Source organism: Dermochelys coriacea, chromosome 10 (assembly GCF_009764565.3).
Source record: "Dermochelys coriacea isolate rDerCor1 chromosome 10, rDerCor1.pri.v4, whole genome shotgun sequence".
Classification (NCBI taxonomy): Eukaryota; Metazoa; Chordata; order Testudines; family Dermochelyidae; genus Dermochelys; species Dermochelys coriacea.
The window spans coordinates 15,172,734-15,195,965 of record NC_050077.1 but is presented as its reverse complement, the minus strand read 5'-3'; the positions used below and the strand labels follow the sequence as shown (position 1 = coordinate 15,195,965).

At 41.5% G+C, this 23,232-nt stretch overlaps 1 protein-coding gene across 1 annotated transcript; it reads right to left on the bottom strand.

The window, feature by feature from the left end:
• Positions 1 to 283: 283 nt before the first annotated feature.
• TMEM130 (transmembrane protein 130) lies at positions 284 to 23,232 on the bottom strand. Its single transcript, XM_038418307.2, has 8 exons — positions 21,520 to 23,232; positions 18,226 to 18,528; positions 15,019 to 15,190; positions 13,923 to 14,092; positions 12,263 to 12,347; positions 6,894 to 7,096; positions 4,889 to 5,001; positions 284 to 4,052 (listed from the first exon to the last, which is right to left on the bottom strand). The coding sequence occupies exons 1-8, from the start codon at positions 21,599 to 21,601 to the stop codon at positions 3,864 to 3,866; spliced, it is 1,317 nt and encodes a 438-aa protein (XP_038274235.1). The 5' UTR covers positions 21,602 to 23,232; the 3' UTR covers positions 284 to 3,863.

Sequence of the window (23,232 nt, the reverse complement as noted above, 5' to 3'; positions counted from 1 at the left end):
TCTGAAGTGTGTTTTAAACATGGTCTCAAACTGAGATAAATGGTCAGTGGTTAGTGACATGTCTTGAGAATGGATTCCACTCTTTCCAAAGCAGGTACTGAGTATTCCTTGAGAACTGAATGAATACAAGTGACAATATTGAGTTGAATTGTGGGTTTCCTACACCAGTACTTAAACTCTAATAAAATACATGATCCATCTCGATCCCTCCTGGATGCTGGGGTAGCACGGAGAGGTGCATCGGAAATTAAAATGGCTATTACTGTATGAAGTACCAGGTATAACCAATATGACAATCCACTAGATCAGTGGTTCTCCAACTCTTCGATAGTGTGAGCCCATGTTACAACAGAAAAAAACATGTTGAGACCCCCTCCCCTTTAACCATAAAGGAAGGGAAATGGTTGTCACCAACCTGGACCTGACCAGGCCCCTAGGTTGAGAACTCATGCAGCAGACTAGACGAAGTTACACACTCAGGAAATAAAAGAAGAAAATCTTAATGTATAACTGAAGCAGTTACATTTTTACACCTGGGTTTATTCAGCGTATTAGCGGTGTTCCAGTTTCTGATGCTGTTTGCTTGATATCCAGCATGCTGTGCCATGCAATTTGATATAATATCCTTTCAATGTGTTTCTTCCCTTATTCTTGTTTTATTAAAAAACAAGTTCCCTCAGTTGCATAAACTTCTTATCTGTGTATACTTTTGCTTATCATCTGACCTTAACCGCTCTCCTGCTTTCCACTCTCTGCTTTCCGTTTTGGATCAGTGAATTTCATCATTTTGCTGAACACTTTTTTTCCCCAGCTTACTGATTTAAAAGGTTAACAAAATGAGTCCTGCTAATTCTTGCTACGTTGCACTACTCACCTCACTCTGTCCTGAACTGCTCAATTACCCAATGTATTGTCTTCAATTTCCAGGGCATTTACTAAACCCATAAATTAGCCTTTTTGTGCAGAAGCGGTCTTGTACCATGTCCAAAAATGTATACATGGGTGTATTTCTTATACTTATAGCCCAGTTTGTTAGGGTTATTCAAATCTTCTATTACTGATTTGCCTTTTGACAAGCCCTTTTCGATTTCTGCAAACAATCATCCTGGTGCTACAAAAGCACAGCCAGTATATTCGGATTTCCTGCCACCAATTTACTCCCTTTAATTAGCTGTACTTACAAGTAATAATGATAGTTCCCTACCCAAACTTCCTGCAAGAGCTCTCTCTGTTACTCCCAAACCTTCCATTCTCTTCAATTTGTCCTAAGCAATTAGCATTTCCCAATATTTTTCAGCATTGACTTTCACTTTCCTATCCTTTGTGTTTAAGCATTGAAATTATTTGGCTTCTTTGTCACCCTTCTTGCATTGTTCTAAAGAAAATGAGAACAGATTATTTCCTGGGGTTTGCCTTCTTTTTTGCAATTCTTTTTTCTTGATACCATTTTTTATTTCTCTCAGTAATTGATCTCTTTCATGCATAGGCCAATCCTTCACCCTATCCATTTACTTATTCCTTTTCAACTCAGAGTAGCCCAGTTCCCACTTTTCTTTACATGATGGATTCCACACCCCAACCAGTGCTTGGTCTGATCACTTTTGTGTGGGCTCAGTCATACCACTGTAGAGGCTGTGGTGTAATGGGGACAGTGAGGAAGGTGCACAACTGAAGCAGTGGTGCTAGCAGGCACATATCCCCAGAGTTGTTTGGGGGTGGATGGAGTATATCACAGGTGTAAGTAGTTCTACCCCAGCAAAGTCCTGCCTGTACCTTCACCCCACCCCCATATCCCTTTCTCTAGGGCATCTAGTGCTGCCAATCCTTGCTCCCCTATTACCTGCAGGTAAATTCTGGCCAACTCCAGTGGAAGTGTGATGGGGTATGGGGGAAGAGAGAGGCTCCCTGTATCCACTCTCCCCCACTCACCGTGCCTGGGTTAGCATGTCCCACAATGTATTATGTATGAAATAAATGAATATCAAACATCATCAGCTATCTTCATGAACTGAACTTCCCTCCTCACATAGCAATTGTTGAGGGCAGCACTGTTCTCTGAGGCCACCATGGGGCCGCTCAGTCATGCAAACCAAATGCCTCCTTTCCAAGGAACTGTGCAACCTTTTGTGGGGTATGTTAACAGCCAGGAACTAGTCCTGTACCTTCTGGCAATTTTTCAAATTGATATTATCTCAGGAATAAGCAGTATTATTCTTGCTTATAATTAGAACAAACTAAGTAGAGCCACCTTGTTAAGACTGACTGAAGATAATATTTTGGCATTAGCACACCTAACAGGAACACAAAGGACACCTTTTGTAATTCAAAGGTTCCATAGTTCACTTGTAAATACACCATCAAAGCCTTTCTTTAAAAAAACAACAACAAAGAACAGGGGGGTGGGGGCACTACCTGTGAAAGTACCTGCTAAGAGAACTTGCATTGACTAGATTACTTTTAAGGGTCCTTGTCCTCACCTTAGAGGACTCCAATTCCCTTTATAAATATTAATTCAGTTAGCATCACAGACCACCTGCTCTGAGTTAGGTATGAGCCCATATACTGGTGGAGGCACTGAAGATCAGAGAGGTGAACTGACTTGCCTAACGAAACTCTGCAAATTGAAACAAGAAGAGAACCCAGGAATCCTAATTCTGGATCCCCTCCCCTTTAGCAATTACACAATATTTCCCATACTCAAGGTATAACAAAGTGCTTATAAAAACAGTGAGTAAAGCAGCAGGTGAGAAGTTGGAGAACAGAGGGAAAGAAATGGAACAGAATTTGATTTTATGTAAATCTTTCAAAGTACTTAAGGGCTCTAGTATAGTAGTAAGTTAAATGCTAGTAGTGCAGTGAATTGGAAGGTGGCAAAGACAGCAGCGAGTATGCACTAAGCAGTGAGTTTGCACAGCTTTGAATGGCAGAACCTGCTCTGAGGGGCACTGACAGCCAGCACTGATTTTAGCCTCTTCTTTACTTTGTCTCTGAAGAATGCCAGTGGGAACTTCACTGATTATCTAGGAAGAGATTAAAAATGGGCAAAAAGGACCTTATTTTAATGCCTCATCTGAAAGATGGCACCTCTCCTGGGCTAGAAGATATTATTACTGTAATGCGCCATCAACAATGTGTTGGGAACATAGCACCTTTTAAGTCATGTAATATCCTCACACAGTACCTTGTATCTGTTGTTAGTATCTGCAGGTTTCCACCAGTGCAACATCAGCTATTATGTTCCTGGTGAATACTGTTTGCTAAAATTGAGGTCCTTTTAATAGTAGCAACGTAATAATTATGGAGTCTGGTTCATTGAGCAGGGTACTGGAGTAAGAATGTTTCCAATCTGGAGAACAAATAGGTTTTCTTTTAAGTACTAATATGCATTAGAGTAACAGCATTTCACCTGGTTCAGTCTCCTGGTAAACTGAATGCTGTACGGCTGTGAAAAAAGAGAAAAGCACTTTTTTGTCTTGAGCATTTCCATCTTGAAACAAACAGCATTGAGATGGGAGTGATATGGGAAGGCCAGACAAATTACAAAGGAGAGTGGATTTGGCAAACATCTGCACATAAAATAATCCCTCATAGGAATAACATACTGCATTTAAATGATTCGGCAATGCTCTCTACGGTAAGATATACACCTGTGTAATTCAAATATGCGAAGCCACTTTTATTGTGGATCAGGCTCTTTCCTTTTACATTACACTATGAAGTACTCTTTAGTATTGGGCCAAATAAGTAGTTAATCTCTCAATGTACCAGCAAAAATAAACCATCCATGCAGCACTTGGCTTTTAACTCATCATAAGAGAAAAGTTAAGGTCAGCAGTTAACGTAACCAAATGAAGCTGTGTTCTTCACACTGTGTAAGTTTTGACTGGCTTGTACAAAGGATGGAGGAGTCTGTGGCTCTCCCTGAAAGTCTCCCAATATTCTTGAGGTGGCTGAAGGAAACAGGACCTGCAGCATATTCGACCGCAGCTTGCCTCAGAATCAGGAGGAGAGGGATTTTTGTCAGACAGAGGAGAAAAATCAAAGTCAGCTACCTGGAAAGAACATCAAAGAGGGGGAGGTCACTTCCAAATCTAGGACTACTCTAGCAAGTGAAAAATCAGAAATAGAGCCAGAGTCAGTTTCTCTCTTAACAGGCCTATTATTTATATTGTGGTACTGTCCAAAATGTTAGTTGCTTTCTAAATATCTAGGAAGATATGGTCTCTGACCCTAGGAGTGTGCATATTAATTATAGACATGACACAACAAGTGAAAACTCCACGAAGAAGAAAATGTGAAGAAAATAGGAGGATTGGTGGATGAAGGTTACAAAATAAGCTCATATGATTTAGTACCATTCTATCTAACACCCTGTCCTATCTCACTATCCAACTATCACAGCTTCCTTCTTTCCATCCATCCATGGTTACCCAGGATATGTCCTCTGCGAACATTACCCCTGCACCTCTCCCGGGCAATCAGTCCCCTCTCTCAGCACAAGAAAATATTGGAGAATATTAATGGAAATTCAATTTTAAATAGATTTCCCACTAGAATTTGCATTGCAGCCTGAATCAATGAGTGTCCTTATTTGATGAAGGTAAAAGAGCCATGCCATGTGACTTAAATGACTGCTTACACAGCTCAAATATCTAATAGTGAATTCATGCAACAAACTGCTGTGGAATGAACTACAGACCGAGAATAATTTGGTGAAACTATTCAGTGAATAATTTCAAATATAGCTGAGAAAATCACCCTCTGTTTGTAGGCAATCTGCAACCATGAAAAAGAGAAAACAACAAAAAAAGTGGTGGGGGGAATAGAAATTCATCCAATGACTTGTTCTGAATTATTTGCCCAGAGGAAAGCAACACAACCTCTGTACCTCCACAAGATCCTTCTGTTGTGAGCTGCTTCGGAAGGTCGTGCATATAACAAATCCCAGCATCACTGAAATAAGAGCAATACATGGCAGGGTGAAGAAAGCCGGGTGAATACCTGGGGAAAAAGCACAAGGGAATGTGTCCCGTATAATATAAAGCACTGAGATCAGGCCATTCTAGGTGAAGAAACTTCAAGACTGTGTAGAATGAAAGAGCAACATGCCATTGGGCACAGTTTATTCTCCCCGAAACAGTATTTTTTAAAAAAAGCAAATTGCACAGCTGTATTTGAATAGTTGTGGTGTATGCTAGATTGTTTTCAATTCTTTGAAACCAGCCTTCACTTTGCCAAATATACTTCCTCTTCCTCCCTCTGCAACCATGTAGCATTTTAAGCATACGTTGTGACTACACAGGGGATACAAAGGGTCCTTGAAGCTGCTCTAAAGTAGGCACCTGAAGATTTCCCTGGTTTCTCCCTGAACCTGCCCTAAGTTTTATGCCAAGAGTTGAATCAGTCCTTTGCTGACCCCAAAAGTGCAGAAACAGGAGACAGAAAAGTCAAATAAAGTTTCCCTGGGTCTCTCCTCACCTCCAGGTGTGCAGAGCATTGGGCCCAGAGAAGTGGGGGAAAAGAGAATACACAGGCTAATCAGAAAATCCATATGCTAAGGCAGGGAGAGATTCCACGCAGCAAGCCTGCTTTGTAAATATACTCTACCTATTCTGTCCCCTAGTGCATGAAGTAAAGCAGATGATATCAGAACAAACCTCACATGTGGCTGGTAAATCTTAACGCGGTTGCCTGGATTCTCAACAGACCATGGGATTCTGCACCTTTAACCTCTAGGCCCCTGGTTCAAATCCAGCCTAAATTTTGTAGCAACCAAAAGTAATTCCCATCTGCTAGCTGTCCAGCAGCTTCAGTGAAATGAGGCGGTGGTCTAAGTCACAGGTCTATTCGACAGATGCTCGCATCATTACAACTGGCACTTTTGCTGTCTAGCTCAGGCCTGTGACTGAGGATCAGAATGGGGCCTGCCCTTATGAGAAAACAGGGTGGTGGCGTGGGAGGTTATAAAGATCCTTTCCTTCTCCCTTGCATGGTCTGCACAAAGGCCAGGTGCATAGACAGCTCCTCAGTGTTTGTGTGCATGCTCTTGAGGGGAGCAGGAAAGAGGTGGGGCCAGGGCACCCCTCACAAGCTTGGAGGATGGGTTGGCTTTGCAGCCCCCAGTGTGAGTCAGTGTCTTAAAGGCCACAGAAATTGAACTGCCCTCTTACCCCTTCTCTTGAGAATTTTTAGGCATTCTCTCACCATTGCTCCAGCAGGCTGTCCTGGCCATGCTCTCTTCCCCACAGGGCACTGACCATTTGCTCAGTGCTGGCCCCTTACAGATCTCTGAAAACTGGTTTCAGTTCTGGTTGCTTTATCTCAAAAAGTGTATAACAGAGATTGATGGGGGGGAGTTGGAGGAGCAGAAATTGGCAACAAGAACAATTACAGACCTGGAAAGACTCCCCTATAAAGAGAGCAACTGAAGAGAATGAGACTGCTTATTTTAAGGAGGAGGTTAATACGAGGGGATGTGAGAATTTGTATGTCCTGTTTAGCCTCTCACAATGCATGAGCAAGAGGCAACTTGTGAAATGTAAAGGCAGCAAATTTAAAACTGATAAAAATACATTTTGTACACAAGTCAGTTATCCTATGGAACTCACAAGGTACCACTGAGACTTAGTAGAATTTTAAAAAGGAGTAGAACATCAGTGTTATGAGAGGAAATTTAAACAAAAAAAAAAGCATATAACCTCCATGCTTCAGGGCATAAGCTAACTTCTAGGACATAAATCAATTTAGGAAGAAACCATCTCCGGGCTGGTTATTCCATAATTGTCCACTAAGAAACTTTTTGCACTGTCCTCTGAAGCTTTTGCTAGTGGCTACTGTCAAAGGCACATCTAATCTGAGCCAACATGGTAGTTCCTCTGTATCTCGAGTCTCACCTGTTGGCCACACTTTAATCTCATGGTACGTCTGCAACATGTTCACATCATTCTCCACTCTCACGCTGAGACAGTATTGTCCTGCATTACGAAAGGTATGGCTCAAATTGTAGGAGGAGCCATTAATCACCACTAGATGGCACTTCTCCCCTTCAAGTGGAATACATTCAGCCTTTATGAGCCAACATAAGGTGAGTGGAGGGCTGAAATGACAAGGAAAAAATTCAGCAGAGGCTTGTAAAAAATTATTTGAAATAGGAGTGCATGAATCATATAGATTAAATAGCACAGGAACTTTGAAAACATTGACAGTTGGTGTAAGTAGTAATATTACACTGAACTAATGCTAAGTAACTGTACACACATTTATCTACTGAACACTTACACTTACATAGACATGATATTTTATATAGATCTGACAGCCAAATGCCTGGCAGGCTAGTGGGGCAGACAGCTTTGTGTACACAACATGAATGACAGTTTCTGGTTGCCTAGGCAAGAACAGCAGTGCACACACAGATCACATCACAATTCAGTATTTACAATTATAATGGCTCAGCCTACCTTTCGTTGCGAATAATGGACCAAAGTCTCAACAGGCACAAATCAGTGTTCCTTCCTTGATGTCAATGGAACTATACTGATTTACACCATTTGAAAATGTCCTACTACTTGCAATGACTTTTCCCCAGTTCTGTTAGTACATTAACGAATCCTCATTTCTGCAATAACATGAATTATTCTTATGCCAAAGCACTGCGGGGAGTGGTAGGTGGGGATGAGGGAATGGGGGATGAACAGGGGCTGATGGAATAATTTTCAGCGTATGGGTTTTTGGCAAACATTGACTATTTGTCTTTTGTGTTGTGACACTGATCACCTAAATCATGTGGTATTGTTTTTGTGATGCTGGTAGACCAGGTGCCAGCTTTTGCCAAGTCTGTAGGCATCAGCTGAGCACTGACAGATTTAGACCTGGAGATCAGACGTAGCTCACCTGTATGTTAGTATTGTTTAAGACAGGTGTTAGACTTGTAAGGATAGATTTAGTGTTTAGACTTTATAAAATGCTTGTAAGTTGCTGCATGCATTAATGCTACTTGTAGTGTCTGCATCCCATGCTATAAAGGTAATCTATAAGTTTTGCTTTATAATTGTAAAAATGCCAGCTCTGAACTTGTAAACTCAGACAGGAGGGGTGATTCCCCTCCCACTCATGAAGGAGAACTATCAAGACTAAGGCTGTGAAAAAACACCCCCCTGAGCAACAAAAGTTTTAGTGCTGAAAAGCACCAGTATAGACAGCGTGATAAAGCTACCACCTCATTTGGGGTGGTAAAAATCAGAGATCTCCAAGATCAACCTGGTTTAGCCCTAACAGACATTCAGTAGACAGATTACTATATCTCTGTCACCTTTGGAAACCACAGACTGTAACTCATTTGTGCCTACATGTTGCCTGCTTTAACCTGTAAATAACTCTCTCATTTCTTTTTCTTACTTAATAAATCCTTAGTTAGTTTACTATAGGATTGGCTACAAATGTTGTCTTTGGTGTGAGCTCTGAGGTAGAAATTGACCTGGGGTAAGTGATTGGTCTCTTGCAACTGGGAGCAACCTGAATATTTTGTGACCTTTGGTGTAAGTGACCATTTATCCCTAAGTCCAGCTTGCCTGTGTGGCAAGATAGACTAGAGTGCCCAAGGGGCTTGCCTGTGTCTTCATGACAGGTTTCAGAGTAGCAGCCGTGTTAGTCTGTATTCGCAAAAAGAAAAGGAGTACTTGTGGCACCTTAGAGACTAACAAATTTATTAGAGCATAAGCTTTCGTGAGCTACAGCTCACTTCAGCTCACGAAAGCTTATGCTCTAATAAATTTGTTAGTCTCTAAGGTGCCACAAGTACTCCTTTTCTTTTTGTGTCTTCATGGTAAGACTCGTATAGTGCTTCAGGAGTTCACCTTTGTTACTAGATTGGTGAAATCTAATTACAGAACATACCACAAGTTTGGGGTTTCTGCCCTGCTTTTTGACAGTCTGCCCTGAGGATGGCACTCATGATTGTGAATCATTCCACACAGAGTGACAGTTTTTGCTTGGTTGACTGTAAATGTTGAGACTGGATAATAAGTAAACTTCTGTTACTATTTTTTTTGGATGAATAATCATTTGGGCTAAAATTTGTGAATTCACAAACGTTTTCCTGAATACCGGGCAGCTGTCTGAATGGACATGAATAATATAATACTATTATTAATAAAAAACTAAACTTTGATTCCTTTATTTCTTTATGAAAATTTGTTATGATCAGGTTGTTTTGTTTGTTTGTAAGTCAGTTCCACTTATAATTATGAAATGCTGTAAACATTTAAGAAATATATTTTAAAAATTGAAAACCACCAGGACTCCTAAATTATTTGGTGTTAGCCACGTTCAGAGATGGGATACTGGACTAGAGTGACCTTGGATGTGATCCAGTCTGGAAATTTCTGTGTTCCTAACTTTTAGTCATAACTCAACCCTAGCGCTGAGGTCAGAGAATGGAATTCATATGTAAACATTCTGCACACAAACAGAAGTGGATGTCTATTATTATTTTCATCACTTTCATGGTATGCTACGTAACTAGCCTTTCCTTGATCATCATTATCATCATCACATTCCACAGCCCCCAAGACTGAAAAGGAATCCCCTCTAGATACTGGAGTGGAAAAACTTGTTCCACAGCCTGAAGATATACCTCGGGGTCCAATCCCGCATTCCTTCTTATCCAAAACACCCATTCATTTTGGAAGCTTTGGGTCCTTTGGCCTGTATGGTTTTATCAGAGCTTACAGACTAAGCAGGACCCAGAAGCACTCTGATAGAAAACCTTCAAAGGAAACCCAAGATGCTGCAAGAAGTGGTGCTGGTGATGCATAATAGGTGCATGTCTCCTTGAACAATGCACCGGAGGTACTGCCTTCTGGATTAAATGCGAAACTGAGGTCCTAACCGCCTGTGGTGATTAACGATCTCATGTGGTTTTTAACAAAAGTAGGAGTATTAATCGTAGAGCCCAGGTCAAATTGTACCTTGCTGGGTTACATTCTGCATACCTAGATGCTCCTGCAGTTTTATCTAGACAGAAACTGTCTTCATGTCACATAGGAAGTGAAAACTTTTACTGTCTCCAGATAAAACTGCAGGAGCAGCTAGGTATATAGAATGTAATCAGGTTCCAATCCTTTGTGCTCCAATCCTTTGAGGTGCTGAGTGCCCTTAACCACCACTGACTTGCACGGGACAGCTAGCAGCTCACAGGACTAGGTCCTTAAACACCTGCTTTATTCCACCCGTCATATAGCTGGATTTCAGTGGCAAGTGAAAGGATCTTCACAAAGGTACATAGGGTTTATAAAGTGCTTTAGGAACAGTTGGCACGAAAGGTCTGAAAAGGTAAAACGATATTATAAAAAACATGTGTCTCTATTTTTCATCCCTTCCTCAACTAAGGCAAGCAGAAATGGACTTCATTCCCAGAGGTTAGAAAATGTTATTTTTCTTGTTCCATGGACAATGAGAGAGGTGAATGTCTGTGATTCTGTGACACACCCAGGATTTTCATGTGTGTTCTCTGCTCATAAAAAGACCATATAAGAGCAGCTGATGAGCTCAACACAACTATTTGGATTACAGGCTTGGCAAAAGGTAAATAAAGCTTGTAAATCACAGCATCATCTTAAAGCAATGTCAGAAAGCTCTTTATTTGCTAGAAATACATCAAGGTATGCCACCATTTCCACAACGTTTTGGCCATATAGCTTTTTGCTGTGTTTTGCTTGAGCTCTTTATTTACATTTTTCAGACCTTTGCGCTACATGGTTCTGCAGAGGCTCATCTGCTGCTCTCTGGACTTTGATTCTGATGATAAACTTCGCCTTTCTTGATCCTTTTTATCAACATCCATTCCTCCAACCCTGCAGCACATTCATTGCTGAGTGAAGAAGTCAGTTTGTGCATGGTTCACTTTGAGTTCTGCTTCTGTCATAAAAATCCCATCCCTCAGGCCAGATTTTAACTAGACCAGTTTATTTAACGTTCAGTTCTGCTTTGTATCACCCATATTCTTTTTAACATGTTGGTGCTATTTCTTCCACTGGAGTTTAGGGTGTGGTTGGGTTGTTCATTCTAAAACCCTGTTTCAGGGGTCTAAAATTCACCTGCCAAACAATTTTTACAATTTATGTTAATTTGCACGCAATGTAGGCCCTGCGAAAATGTGTAAGCCCACGAATAGCTCATGAGCAGTCCTGCTTGATTCAACAGAGGATGATTTATGTGCAGGCAAATTACCTGTGATGTCCTGGTGTCACAAAGTTTGGGCACCTAACAAAAGCCTTACATACATGTGTACTCGTGCCACTGTCCTCCATTTGCTATGCCCACAGCAAGGCTGTATCAACCCAGCCAGCGCTAACAGGCAGGCCTGGTAAGCTTCACTCACTGGGAGGAAGACTTATTGCTATGGGATAAATTTTAAGCCAGCGTTTGTTCAGTATCTCTCTCTGCTGATGAAGGATTCTGTTAAGTGTTCCAACAAGACGTTTCAAAACTCCTTCCCTATCTGAAAAGATCTCCTTCACTCAGACTGTCACACAGCTTGACAGAGCATCTGCAAGACTAAACTTGTGTGTGCAGCTCTTGTGTTCTTATAGCCTTGAACCTTTAGTCCCAATGTACCGCTAAATGCACCAAAGTGGTGCATTGTGAAGAGGGCCGAGACCAACCTCGCCCCCCCAGAACCAGCTGTCTTTGGCTAACTTCTTCACTATTATCCAGTTCTTTCGCATGCAGATGATATTTTCACTCCTCCCCTTCTGGGTCTACTGCCGCTCAGACTCTTCTTGCCTGCTGCTGTTACCTGGCTGAAACAGCATCCTAAACTTACCACCCCCTAGTGTCAGCCCTGGTATGTCTATTGGTTAGTGTGCCCTACATGCGGTGTGCAGGTTTCTTAGTGATAGGGATCAACGAGAAAGAAAAGTCCAGAGCAAAGTTTAAAAAGCCCCTTATTTTCCTTCTTTTTTACTGCTCTGTTTCTCTTCTTACTGTCCTCTTTGATTTTTATTAACATTTGTGTTGTGTGTAAAGCACTTGGGGATTCGCTGAAGAGAAGTGCAGTTTATTAATATTCTACATTCCTGTAACCTATTGCAGTATGAGAGATTTTTAGAGTCATGAACAAGTAATGTTCAGTAATATCTTGTTCATAGAAAATAAATCTTTCTAGGGATCAGTTCTGTAGCATGCAACGGGTTACACCTTGGGGAAATCAGAAGGAAAAAAACAACATTTTTTTTATAGCAAGGGATATTTGTGTGTTACTTACCTGCCATTGATATGTAGAGATAAACTTAAGTTTTCCATTACACGAGTCTCTCTGGAGCCTATGACATTTATACTTTTAACACCATCTGGAAAGAACAGTGTGACAAAGTCATGAAACTGTGGCTTTAAAATCAAAAACAATTTCTTGTTTTACAGTGAAAGTTTAATTGTTATGCACTTTTCTATGCTGTCTTATTTTAGTCACATCAGTGATATTTATTTATTATTATTATTATTATTTTATTATTATTTATTTTGCTAATAAATAGAATAGCTTCAGGTCAACTAGTATGTTTTGTCAGTTATCTTTAAAAATTACAATCAATCATTTTTATTTTTAGGCTTGGAAAGATTAGATTTCTATCAGTAAATGTCGATTACACCATATACACATAAACCGACAGAAAATTTCCATCGATGATAATTAAAATTTACAGATAGGCAAAGTAAGAAAAATGCTGCATTTGAAAATATTAGAGTTTGATTTTAGGATATTTACTTTGTATATTTAGACAATGTGATGTTGACCATTTGTGTTTTAACCGTTACAAGCATTAGGTTTTTGAATCTCAACATCTACTGTCATTAAATAATTATGGTCCGACCCCACCATTGTCTATATCTCCCCCCAATAATTTCCTGCATCTATGAAAATGTAAATATTTGAAAATCTAAAAAAAAATGCTTAAGAATAAACATTGATATTATCTGCTGAAATTATCAAAAAATAAAAATGGAATTCTGTCAAACCTAATTTCATGCATTTATGAATTGCCCTTTGCTATGGCCTCTGGGTGCCAAAGCAAACATAAACTAGCCTCATGTAGAGCTAATCAATATAATTAATTTAAATAGAGCCATTACACAATTTTTAAAATAATGATTACAAATTAAAATTCTTTTTGTAAGGTTTAAATTTTGCATTTTTTTTAGCACAAAATGTATTTGAAAATTTTCATTTACTAAAAACCAGGTTTTTGATACATGGAAATCTTTGATAATGGTTCTGATTAAAAATTGCAGATTAGAAACCTTATACATAATTTAATTAAAAATGAAAAATTTAGAAAATGACAGTTTTTTCACTGAATGTTTGCTTTTAAAAAAGGCTGTTTTGATGATAATAAAACTGGTCATTTGAAGAAAAACCTGAAAAGCTCTGTGAATAAACTATAGGTCTGATACAATGCTTTATAAAAGATCTCCATATTCTGTTTAATTATCTTGCTCAACTTATGGTCTAGACCAGGGATCGGCAACCTTTGGCACGTGGCCCATCAGGGAACTCCGCTGGTGGGCCGGGACGGTTTGTTTACCTGCAGCATCTGCAGGTTCGGCAGATCGCAGCTCCCACTGGCCATGATTCACCATCCCCGGCCAATAGGGGCTGTGGGAAGCGGCTGCCAGCACATCCCTTGGCCCGCGCCGCTTCCTGCAGCCCCTATTGGCTGGGGACGATGAACCGCGGTCAGTCGGAGCTGTGATCGGCCGAACCTGTGGATGCTGCAGGTAAACAAACTGTCCTGGCCTGCCAGTGGACTTCCCTGACCGGCCACGTGCCAAAGATTGCCGATTCCTGGTCTAGAAACTTACATTATACTACAGCTTGTGCAACAATACAGGAAGTTCTGTTTTGTGCATCCAACGCCATTTATAATTACCCAGCAACTCCAACTCGGTGGTGAAATCTCCCATTTTCTGCACAATCTTTCTTTCATGTGTGGCACTCTCAATTTGCTCCCATTCAGCTACAACTTTGAGATGTACCTTGCAATTCCCTGCCGTAGAATAATTATAGTAGACAAAGGGTTCTTCAGTTACCAGCTGAGTTCTATGGGTAGCATGAAAAGATTTAAAATCAGCATCACCTCTGTTTAGAAACTGCTTGCATCAGACATTTTAGATACATGAAGGTCTGAGTCTTTGTTACATTAATATAAATCAGGACTAACTCCCCAGAAGTTCATGGAGTTGTACTTATGTCAAACTGGTGAAAGTGATATCAGAATTAGGTCCACCAGTATGCTTTTCTTACTTTGTTTAAGTTTTTCAAGGAAAACAATGGCACAATCATCCCTAAATATCATTAATGGGTCAGAATTAGAAAGGGTGATAATGATCTAATATTTCTTTTATTACAGTCATTAAAGCAGGGGTGCCACCGGCAAACTAAATTCTTTAGTAAAAGAATATGGGACACTATTTACAAAAATCAAACCTGAAATGTGTACACACAAACATTCATGCTAGAAGTGCTTATGCACTCATCCAATCAGAGAATAGAAACAGTACCATGTGACTATCTAAGGTATTTATAGATGGCCAGTCATTGTAATATCTAGTTACTATTCAATAACAACCAAGGAAAAGAATACAATCGATTATTCCAATTTATTTAAAATGAGAAAATTTCAATCTGCTCATGGAGATTCTGTAAGCAGAAAAACATGCTCAAGTCATTAAATATATTATTTACTATGAATTATTTGTTCAGCTCTATGTATTGCACTAGCATACCCTCTCTAACTAAACATGGACTTTAACCTAAAAACACCCCTGCATTTTGGGGAAGCTCAGCACACATGAGCACCTAAGTATCATAATGAAACTTGGAGACAGATCCTAGGCCAAAGCTTACATTTGTAACTGTTTGTGAGCTCCTAGACTATCTGAAGATTGTGAGTGTAGGAGTGTGTTACACATCCTTACCAGAAGCATCTGGAGCCTTTGCATAAATAAATAAACAACTGGACATACCCATCTCCGAAATCCCAATTGTAGATGAATGATGCTGACTTGAAATAATTACTCGGATCATGAAGAAAGAAAGAAATCAGGGTCAGAGTGTCTGTGACAGAACTAGAACCTTGTTCGACAAATGTTCTGTTGTCTTCTATTTGTGCAATGGTAAGATTCCCTACTATAAACTCTGCAGGAGAAGATGATAAAGGAAGAATAATGAGACTATATTTCATTTTCATAGCATTACCTACAAATCTCAAAGCCCCATTTAAACATTAATTATTTTAATATCTCAACATCCCTGTGAGGGTGGGTAAGCATTTTTATATCTATTTCACAGATTGGTAAATTTAGGTGAAGAGATTACATGATTTACGCAAGGTCACACAGCCTGCAATACAATCCAAGGGGGGAAATCTTGGCCCCATATAAGTCCAGAAAAGTTTTGCCATTGACTTCAATGGGACAATGATTTCACTACAGGAGTCCTGACTCCCTGTCTCTTGACCTTACCAATACACACTCTCTCTAAAACAAAGTATAGGAAAAGAAAATTTTAACTATTGTGAATGACTGACATGCTATACACAATCCTATAATGATTTAAAATATAGTTATACAATGTCAAGTGATTCCGTGCAAACAGCATAGTGAAGTTCAAAATTTCATGTCTCTCAGTGCTAATATCCTCATATTTACTTGGTTTATTGGCTGAAAGATGGTCTAGGGATATGTATACTGCATTTAAAAACCTGCCGCTGGCCTGTGCAAGCTGACTCAGACTGATAGAGCTCAGGTTTGCGAAGCTGTTTAATTTCAGCTTAGACATTCGGGTTAGGACTGCAGCCCAAGCTCTGGGACCCTCCTATGGTTGCCAATTTTGGTTGGATGTATTCCTGGAGATTTGATCACATTAAAGATTAACCTTTATATCCTGGAGACTCCAGGCCAATCCTAGAGGGTTGGCAACCCTACTCCCACCTCACAGGGTCCTAGAGCTTGGGCTCCCGCCTGAGCCCACATGTCTACACTGCCATTAAGCAGCCATGTGAACGTGAGTCATCTGGCATGGGCCTGCCCCTGGTTTTTAACTGCAGTGCAACCTGTGATATAAGAAATTGGGCTGGGATCTTTCTAGATCATGCATAATCATGATGATCAGATTCCAAGGGATAAGCTCATGATAGATAACGAGACAGATTAGACAGATCACCTGTAACACATATTCTGCTATCCAGTGGCAGATTAGCCATCCTGTCCAGGGGCCCTGGCCAATTGGGGTGCTCCTAGGCTCCACATACCCGGCGCTCCGAGCGGAGGTGGTATGTAGGGGCTTGCCCTGCTACCCCCCGCCTGCCTGGCACTCCTGCCAGGGAGCGGGGTTCGGGCCCCCACTTGCTCTGGCCCTAATCTGCCTCTGCTCCTATCTTGTTAACCATTCTCTAGACTGGCAAACAAAGCTAGAATGAAACTCACTCTTCCAGACTGGGACTGACTCTGCAGAACGAACCGGAGCCAAAACTAATACAGACTTATTTTTTATTCTGGAGCTTTTCCTTGGGCTCTACAAAGCCAGTGCCTGGGGGCCTGCTTCCTTGGGGAAACTAGGAAGGTAAAGGCGAATCTTAGCTTTCATAGGTTAAAAAGTTTCTCCTCCTTTTCCTTGTGAAGATAGCCTTGAAAACATAAGCCAATGGAACCTGAGCACTGAGGTTGAAAGGAATAAGCAGATAGGCTCTGCTTTGGCAGTAAGAGAAAGGAGAGGACCGAAAGTTCCTGTGCACACATTCCAACGCATTGTGTAAGATGGCTTGGTTAAGTTTGAGGTATTTCTCAAAGAATGATCTCACTAACCCTCCCCAAAATGTGCAGTTGTTCCCTGGGGCTAGTACTATGATCCTGATGGATGAGAATCGGTTATGCTTAGGGATGATGGAGAAAATCCTTTCACAGGCCCACCCAACAATCCTGAGGAGGGGTCCACTGGACAGTAAAATCAGATCATGTGACTCTAAATAGACACATGATCAGGTCTGTTGAGTGAGTAAGCTCTTTAGGGCAGGGACGTTGTCTGTTTGTAAACTGCCTTGCATAATGGTCCATGACTGGGCTCTTAGGTGCTATGATAATCAGGGGTGAAAGTGAGCCAGTATGGGCTGGTACTGTGTACCGGTAAGAAGTGGCCGCCGATACTGGCCCGTACACAGCCGACGTTTAAAGCTTAAGGACCCTGCTTAAAGCGCTGCTGCGTCAGCACTTTAACATCATTGCCCCTCCCCTCCCACCCCCGGGCTGCCGATGGTGGGGGCCAAAAGGAGCAGCTGCCCCGGGGCTGGTGATTTAAAAGGGCCTGGGGCTCCGGCTGCCGCTGCTGTAGCCCCGGGCCCTTAAGATCGCCGCTGGAACCCTGGGTGGTGTGGGCCAGGCAGCGCGGAAGGGCTGGCTGGGGGACGCTGACCCTGGCCCCGCTCCTTCCACCTGAAGTCCTGCCCCTTCCAGGGGCCTGGAGCTGGCCCCCGTACCGGTAAGTGTTGAATGTTACTTTCACCCTGACGATAATACAAATAATAATAGAAGTGATATTTTACATAGTCCCACTTGTGACTGTAGCTACGCCTTCAACTGTGATCCAGTGATAGTTATTCTAAATACTTTTATACAAAGTATAATAGCTCTACCATGCCGATGGCCTTGTGTTATTCCTACTTCAGTCATGACTTGTGCACAACTTGGATGTGCCTGATAAAAGGGGAAACTTGTAGATTGCTGCTGCTGGAGGTCAGCTGAAGTTTGGAACAAGATATGCTGAGCTAGTCTCACAGCAACAATCTGCATCTTCAGGAATCTAGATTTCACCGAATAAAAATGACCGGGCTCACTCTAGCTTTTGTGAGCTACAACTAGCAGAAACATGTGAAGTACAACTGCTCAAACATGAGGTTTCTAGTATGGTTTCCTTGAGCAGTGGGCACAGGGATTTTTTTGGTAAGGGAGCATGTTACTGATTTTCTGTCTTGGGTAGTTTACAGCATGGTCTGGTGACCACAGCTCATAGCAAAAAATCTCTCTGTCCACCAGTCAAAGAAACTGTTCTAGAGCCCTGCTAGTAGAAGCCATGTTAAACATGGTTGTAGCTAGCACCATTCTGAATCCCAGAATACACAGCGCCTATCTCAGTGGAATGTGTGAAGACTTGAACGAACTGTTCTAAAGATATTTTACCTGTAATGTGAAGCATTGTGACACTTTTGGCGATGGGCTGACATAACCAACAGTGTGTCTCAGTTGCCCAGACAGAAATGGGAAAGTCTCCAGAAAATTCACCAGTCACTGTAATCGCAGAGTTAAATCGCTGCTCAGATTTCTCAATCAAAGTCAGAGGGGTGAAAATCCAGTTAAAATGATAGGACTTTAGGTCACTAATGAATGCAACATCATCAGTCTTCATACTCAAGTTGGCCTGAATTGTAGCTTGAGCTCCCGTTGTGATGGGACCATTGTTGTTGATTTTCAGAACATACTGCACTGTAAAATCAGAAGATAAAAGTCATTGTGTGTTTTATATATATATATATATATATATAAAATATAAATATATATATATATTCTCCCTGTGATCAAACATGTGAAAAAATATTAACATGCTGTAATTATGTGGTTCTAGTGCCCGATGGCACTAAACACAGTCAAGCCTCTGAACAAGCACTGCACCTTGGTATTTAAAAATATATGTATAAACATTACTCTCCTCTTTAGCTCCATGACTAGTTGTATGTTATTTAGAATTAAAATAATTAGCAGTGAAAAACAAAAATTTCCATAGGAATGGGTCCTGAAAATGTTAAAAAATAGAGAGGGTCCCAAACCAAACTGCTAGATCAGAATACTCACAAAACTTTGGGGAAGTTTAGATCCAGATTTGGACTTTGCAGTTAGTTAAATAAAAGTGTATACACAGAGAAGGGGACAAACGTATCTGTGAAGTAATAAAGCCTCCTCGGCTTTGTTTGACTTCTGAAATGTTACAAGTTAAAACAAATCCTTCCTGATAAGGGTCTGTTCCAAGATGTGCAAACTCCTTCCATTATAGGTTTCAGAGTAGCAGCCGTGTTAGTCTGTATTCGCAAAAAGAAAAGGAGTACAGCTACAGCTCACTTCATCGGATGAAGCTTATGTGAGCTGTAGCTCATGAAAGCTTATGCTCAAATAAATTTGTTAGTCTCTAAGGTGCCACAACTACTCATTTTCTTCTTCCATTTTAGGATTATTTCTCTCTTTCTATGTCACCAGGTACAAGCCTGAACACACTTTTTACACCAACTTTGTATGGTGGGGAGAAAAAAATCTTGTGTAGTTAAGAAAAAGATTCTGTACCAAGGAAAATGCAGGCTTCAGAGATCAGCTGGGCCAAGCTCCCTTAAAGTAGTTTGTAATTTTAAAATATAGGGGCAAATTTAGTGCTGGTGGAAGCAGGCACAAACTTGGTCCAGATTTTTAAAGGTACTTGGGCACCTAAAAATGCAGATAGGTGCCTAGCAGAAGTTTCAGAAGTGCCTAGGTGGCTGACTCCCGTTGAAATCAATTGGAATTAGGCACCTAGGTAATTAGGAAAATTCCACTAGTTGCCTAAGTACCTCTGTACGTGCATTAGAATTGTTGGTGTTTCAGCTTCTTATCACCAGAGCAGAATTTCTCTTATGGAAATGGGTGTGATGATTTGGTCTTGGGAAGTCATTACAGAGCCAGTCTCTGAATTTGAAACAAGACCAGTTTTACTTTAAGCCTATAAAAATAACAAGCATTATTCCATTGTGGCTTTTTCAGTGCAAGCCAGAAACTGAAGCATGCATGTTATATGGACATGCCAACTCTAGCAAGTTTATTGTGAGAGAGGTGATCGCTAAGTCAAATGAAGCCTCGCTCATGATCTTGTGATAGGACTCTCAAATCTCAGGATTGTTTTTCTACCCGGCTGGGTGGGGCTCATTTTCAGCCCTGGGCGGCTGTTCCCCTAGCATCCTGGGAGGTGGGAGAGGGGACCCTACTGCAGTCCCCAGAGGCCTGGGGAGGGGAAAGAGGAGCAGAGGTGAGACTAGGAGGGCTACTATGGCCAGAGGGCAGCAGGAGGGCTGAAGTGAGGAGGTGAGGGCTGATACGGTGGAGGTCTGTATTGATAGTGGGTTCTGAGCAGATGGGGTGAGTGCTGGGAAGCTGAACTGAGGCTGCTGGGGGTCAATGGGGAAAGGGGGCTGAACTGATGGGGTGGTGATAATGAGGGCTGGGGAAGTGAACTGAGGGGGACTGAATTGTGGGGGTTGGGTGGGGAGAGAACTGATGGAAGACTGGGGGCAGGATTAAGTACTGGGCAGGTGATGGGCAGATGTGGGGGTGAGAACTCCTGCAATAGGGGCCAAAATCACCTTATCCGGCACAGGTGGGAGAGTGGGCAATTGTTAAATGCACACACCGTGGGGATGGGCAGAGGGAGTTCAAAAATCAAGAGACTGACCTAAACAACCACAATACCATCTTCTTTAAAATGTCACATATATCAAAAAGGATATCAAAAAGACACTGGGGAGGGGGTCTTATTGAAGTATGATAACTGAGCGAGGGGGGGTTAAGTGACTAGCTCAAGGTCATACAATGCGTAAGTGGCAGAGTGGAGTATTTAATCCAGCTCTCCCGACTCATTGCTCCTCATTTGATGTAAGATGCAACACAGCAATATTAGGAAGGAGCAAAGGGAGAGAGGCAGCTGTCTTAGTCATTTGTGACTCACTGGGTGCAATAGCAGTGAGGGAGCAGAGATGCCTTTACTGCATCCCAATTAGGAAGGAAATCTAGAAGGGGGCTGACAGACTCATTCCTGTCTGAGATCCCTTCCTCCCAGATTTGCCAAACCTCACCGTGAAGAGGAGGTGGGATCTGAATGAAGTTTATGGCTTAAAAAGGGTAGAAGTAGCTGCACCTCCCTCCCACCTTTTGATCTGTGAGAGAACTTGCTCATGATTGCCAGACCCACGGGGAAGGTATCCCTTGGGGGTACAGCTCCCTTCACACCTGCTCCAGCCATTCAAGCAGGATGAATGATTACACAATCCACTACAGAACAGGAAAACAAAACGTCTTCCTTATAAATAACCAGTGTTCAAGCTAGGAGGTTTAAACACATCTCCTTCAGTTTCAGAGTAGGGTTTTATCACTCTTCAGGGAAACAGAAACCTAGCACTGCAGAAATTCGCAATGGGAAAAAGATCTCTCATCTAATCTGTTCCCCTGCAAATGCAGGACTGTTTCCATATGTAGGATAAATATGACACTGCAAACCTTGCTGCAAATGCAGGTAGAGCATTTATTTTCATGCAAACGCTAGGAATGCTTAGTTGCTTGGAGCCTGCCTGGAAATAAATGCTCATTCTTTGTTTACAGCAGCATAAGATTGCTTTTCAGGACTGCTTCTAATGACCTCTGGCTTATTAGCCCTGTATTGAGAAAGGAGCAGATCTACCTTACCTGCTGCTGACTTGAAATGGAAAAGGAACAGCATCATGCAAGTCACTTGGAGGATGCTCGAGGTGAAAAATGCCAGGGCCATTTGTAGTCAGTGTGCCAAGAGAAAGCTGCTGCTGTCTGTTCAGCTCCGATAGCCAGACTTCATCTTCCTAGTGGGCTCAAAATCTTTATGCTGGGGAGGAGATGGGGAGCAAGCAGCCACTGCTGCGGTCCCCTAGAGGCAATGTGGGCATACTGCACTGTCTGTTTTTTTGTTTTGTTTTTTATTTTCTCTGTACATTGTTTACCTGGCAAATCCTGGTTACACCTAACCAATTTAGAAAAATTCTTATTAGGTTTTGTTACAGATATATTAGACATCTGTTTCAACCAACAGATTAGAAAAGCGAGGCAGAGAAAATCCCTATCTGGGGTGCTAATGAAAAGCAACTAGAGCTGCAAGAATTTTGAAAACAAAAATCAGTTTTCTGGTAATAGAATAAATGTATTGGTATGTTTGGCCATGCGTATCTTGCAGAATTTTGTATGAAACACTGTATAAAAATCTACAATAGACTGAAGCTGTGCAGGGCTTAATATCCCATTAGAAAACAGGTGAAGTACTCTGCCCATCTACTCTATCATATTCTTGATGGTAGAGAAAAAAATGCCACCTTGAAAAATCTTCCCAAAACAGATGAGTGATGATTTTTTATGAGTCATACAGCTCATAATATAATACAAAGCAATACCATTTCAGGCCCCATTCCTGCAAGCCCATAACTCTTTGAATGTAAGTAGACTCATTGAACAGACTAGGACTACTCCCATGCATAGTTACAAACATGGGTGTTTGCAGGATAGGACCTTATTTTGTATTAGCTCTTCCATACAAACTGGATGACACTAGGGTTTTGGAGAATCATGGCAGGCTGGGTAAGATGAGTTACTTTTAATAAAAGATATTTTATTGTAAAATAGTACAAAGCATAGATTGAGAGAGATGAGCTCAGTACAAAATATGATATCCCGTTTAGTATTAACTGATTGCTCCTTGAAGTACAGTTTGTTGCAAATCAAGTTTCTGAACTTGACTGCTGTCTGGGAAATCTTCTCCCGCAACCCACCTTCCAATGTTTATACCCTATTCCCTTGTATTTTCTATTCTATACCCTGCTCATCACCATCGTAATCAAGAGCCACTGAATCAGTATGGCTGACTTTTCAAAAGGAACCATTGGGCAGAAACAAGTTTTGCCTCCTTAGCTAGAGTTGTTGCTGATGTTTTTGCTTTCATTCAAATCCAGTTATTTGATCCAGTCCACTTCTATGGAAGACGATATACAGGTACTTCATCTGTGGATCTCCAAGCACTTCACACAAGGAGTGGGGTGGAATAAAAAGTATTACCCACATTATAGACCAACAGGGTTTCACAGTAGTTGAGTTTCTGCGGGCTTAATTCAGCAGCAGGCCGTCAGCTTATCTACCATCTCCTTTCTGCTCACGTTTTTTTTTTGGGGGGGGGGGGGAGCTTATTGTTTCTGAACCATCTTTCTTCTACATCTAGGTATTTAGAGCCGGGGAGAACACAGCGCCTTTCGTTTTTAACCTCCCCCCTGTCCCCTCCGTCCGCCAGTCTTGAGTCTGATGAAGTGGGTTTTAGCCCAGGAAAGCTTATGCCCAAATAAAGGCGTTAGTCTCTAAGGTGCCACAAGGCCTCCTCGGCTGTTT

What these genes read in the sequence shown, in the direction of transcription:
- TMEM130 (XM_038418307.2), bottom strand. Translation starts at nt 21,601, where the DNA reads ATGGCCCTGGCATTTTTCACCTCGAGCATCCTCCAAGTGACTTGCATG. An exon ending in TCTCTACATATCAATGGCAG is followed by an intron (nt 7,097 to 12,262) that starts GTAAGTAACACA and finishes TTGTCATTTCAG; the next exon opens with CCCTCCACTCACCTTATGTT. An exon ending in AACAGAAGGATCTTGTGGAG is followed by an intron (nt 4,053 to 4,888) that starts GTACAGAGGTTG and finishes TGTTCTTTCCAG; the next exon opens with GTAGCTGACTTTGATTTTTC.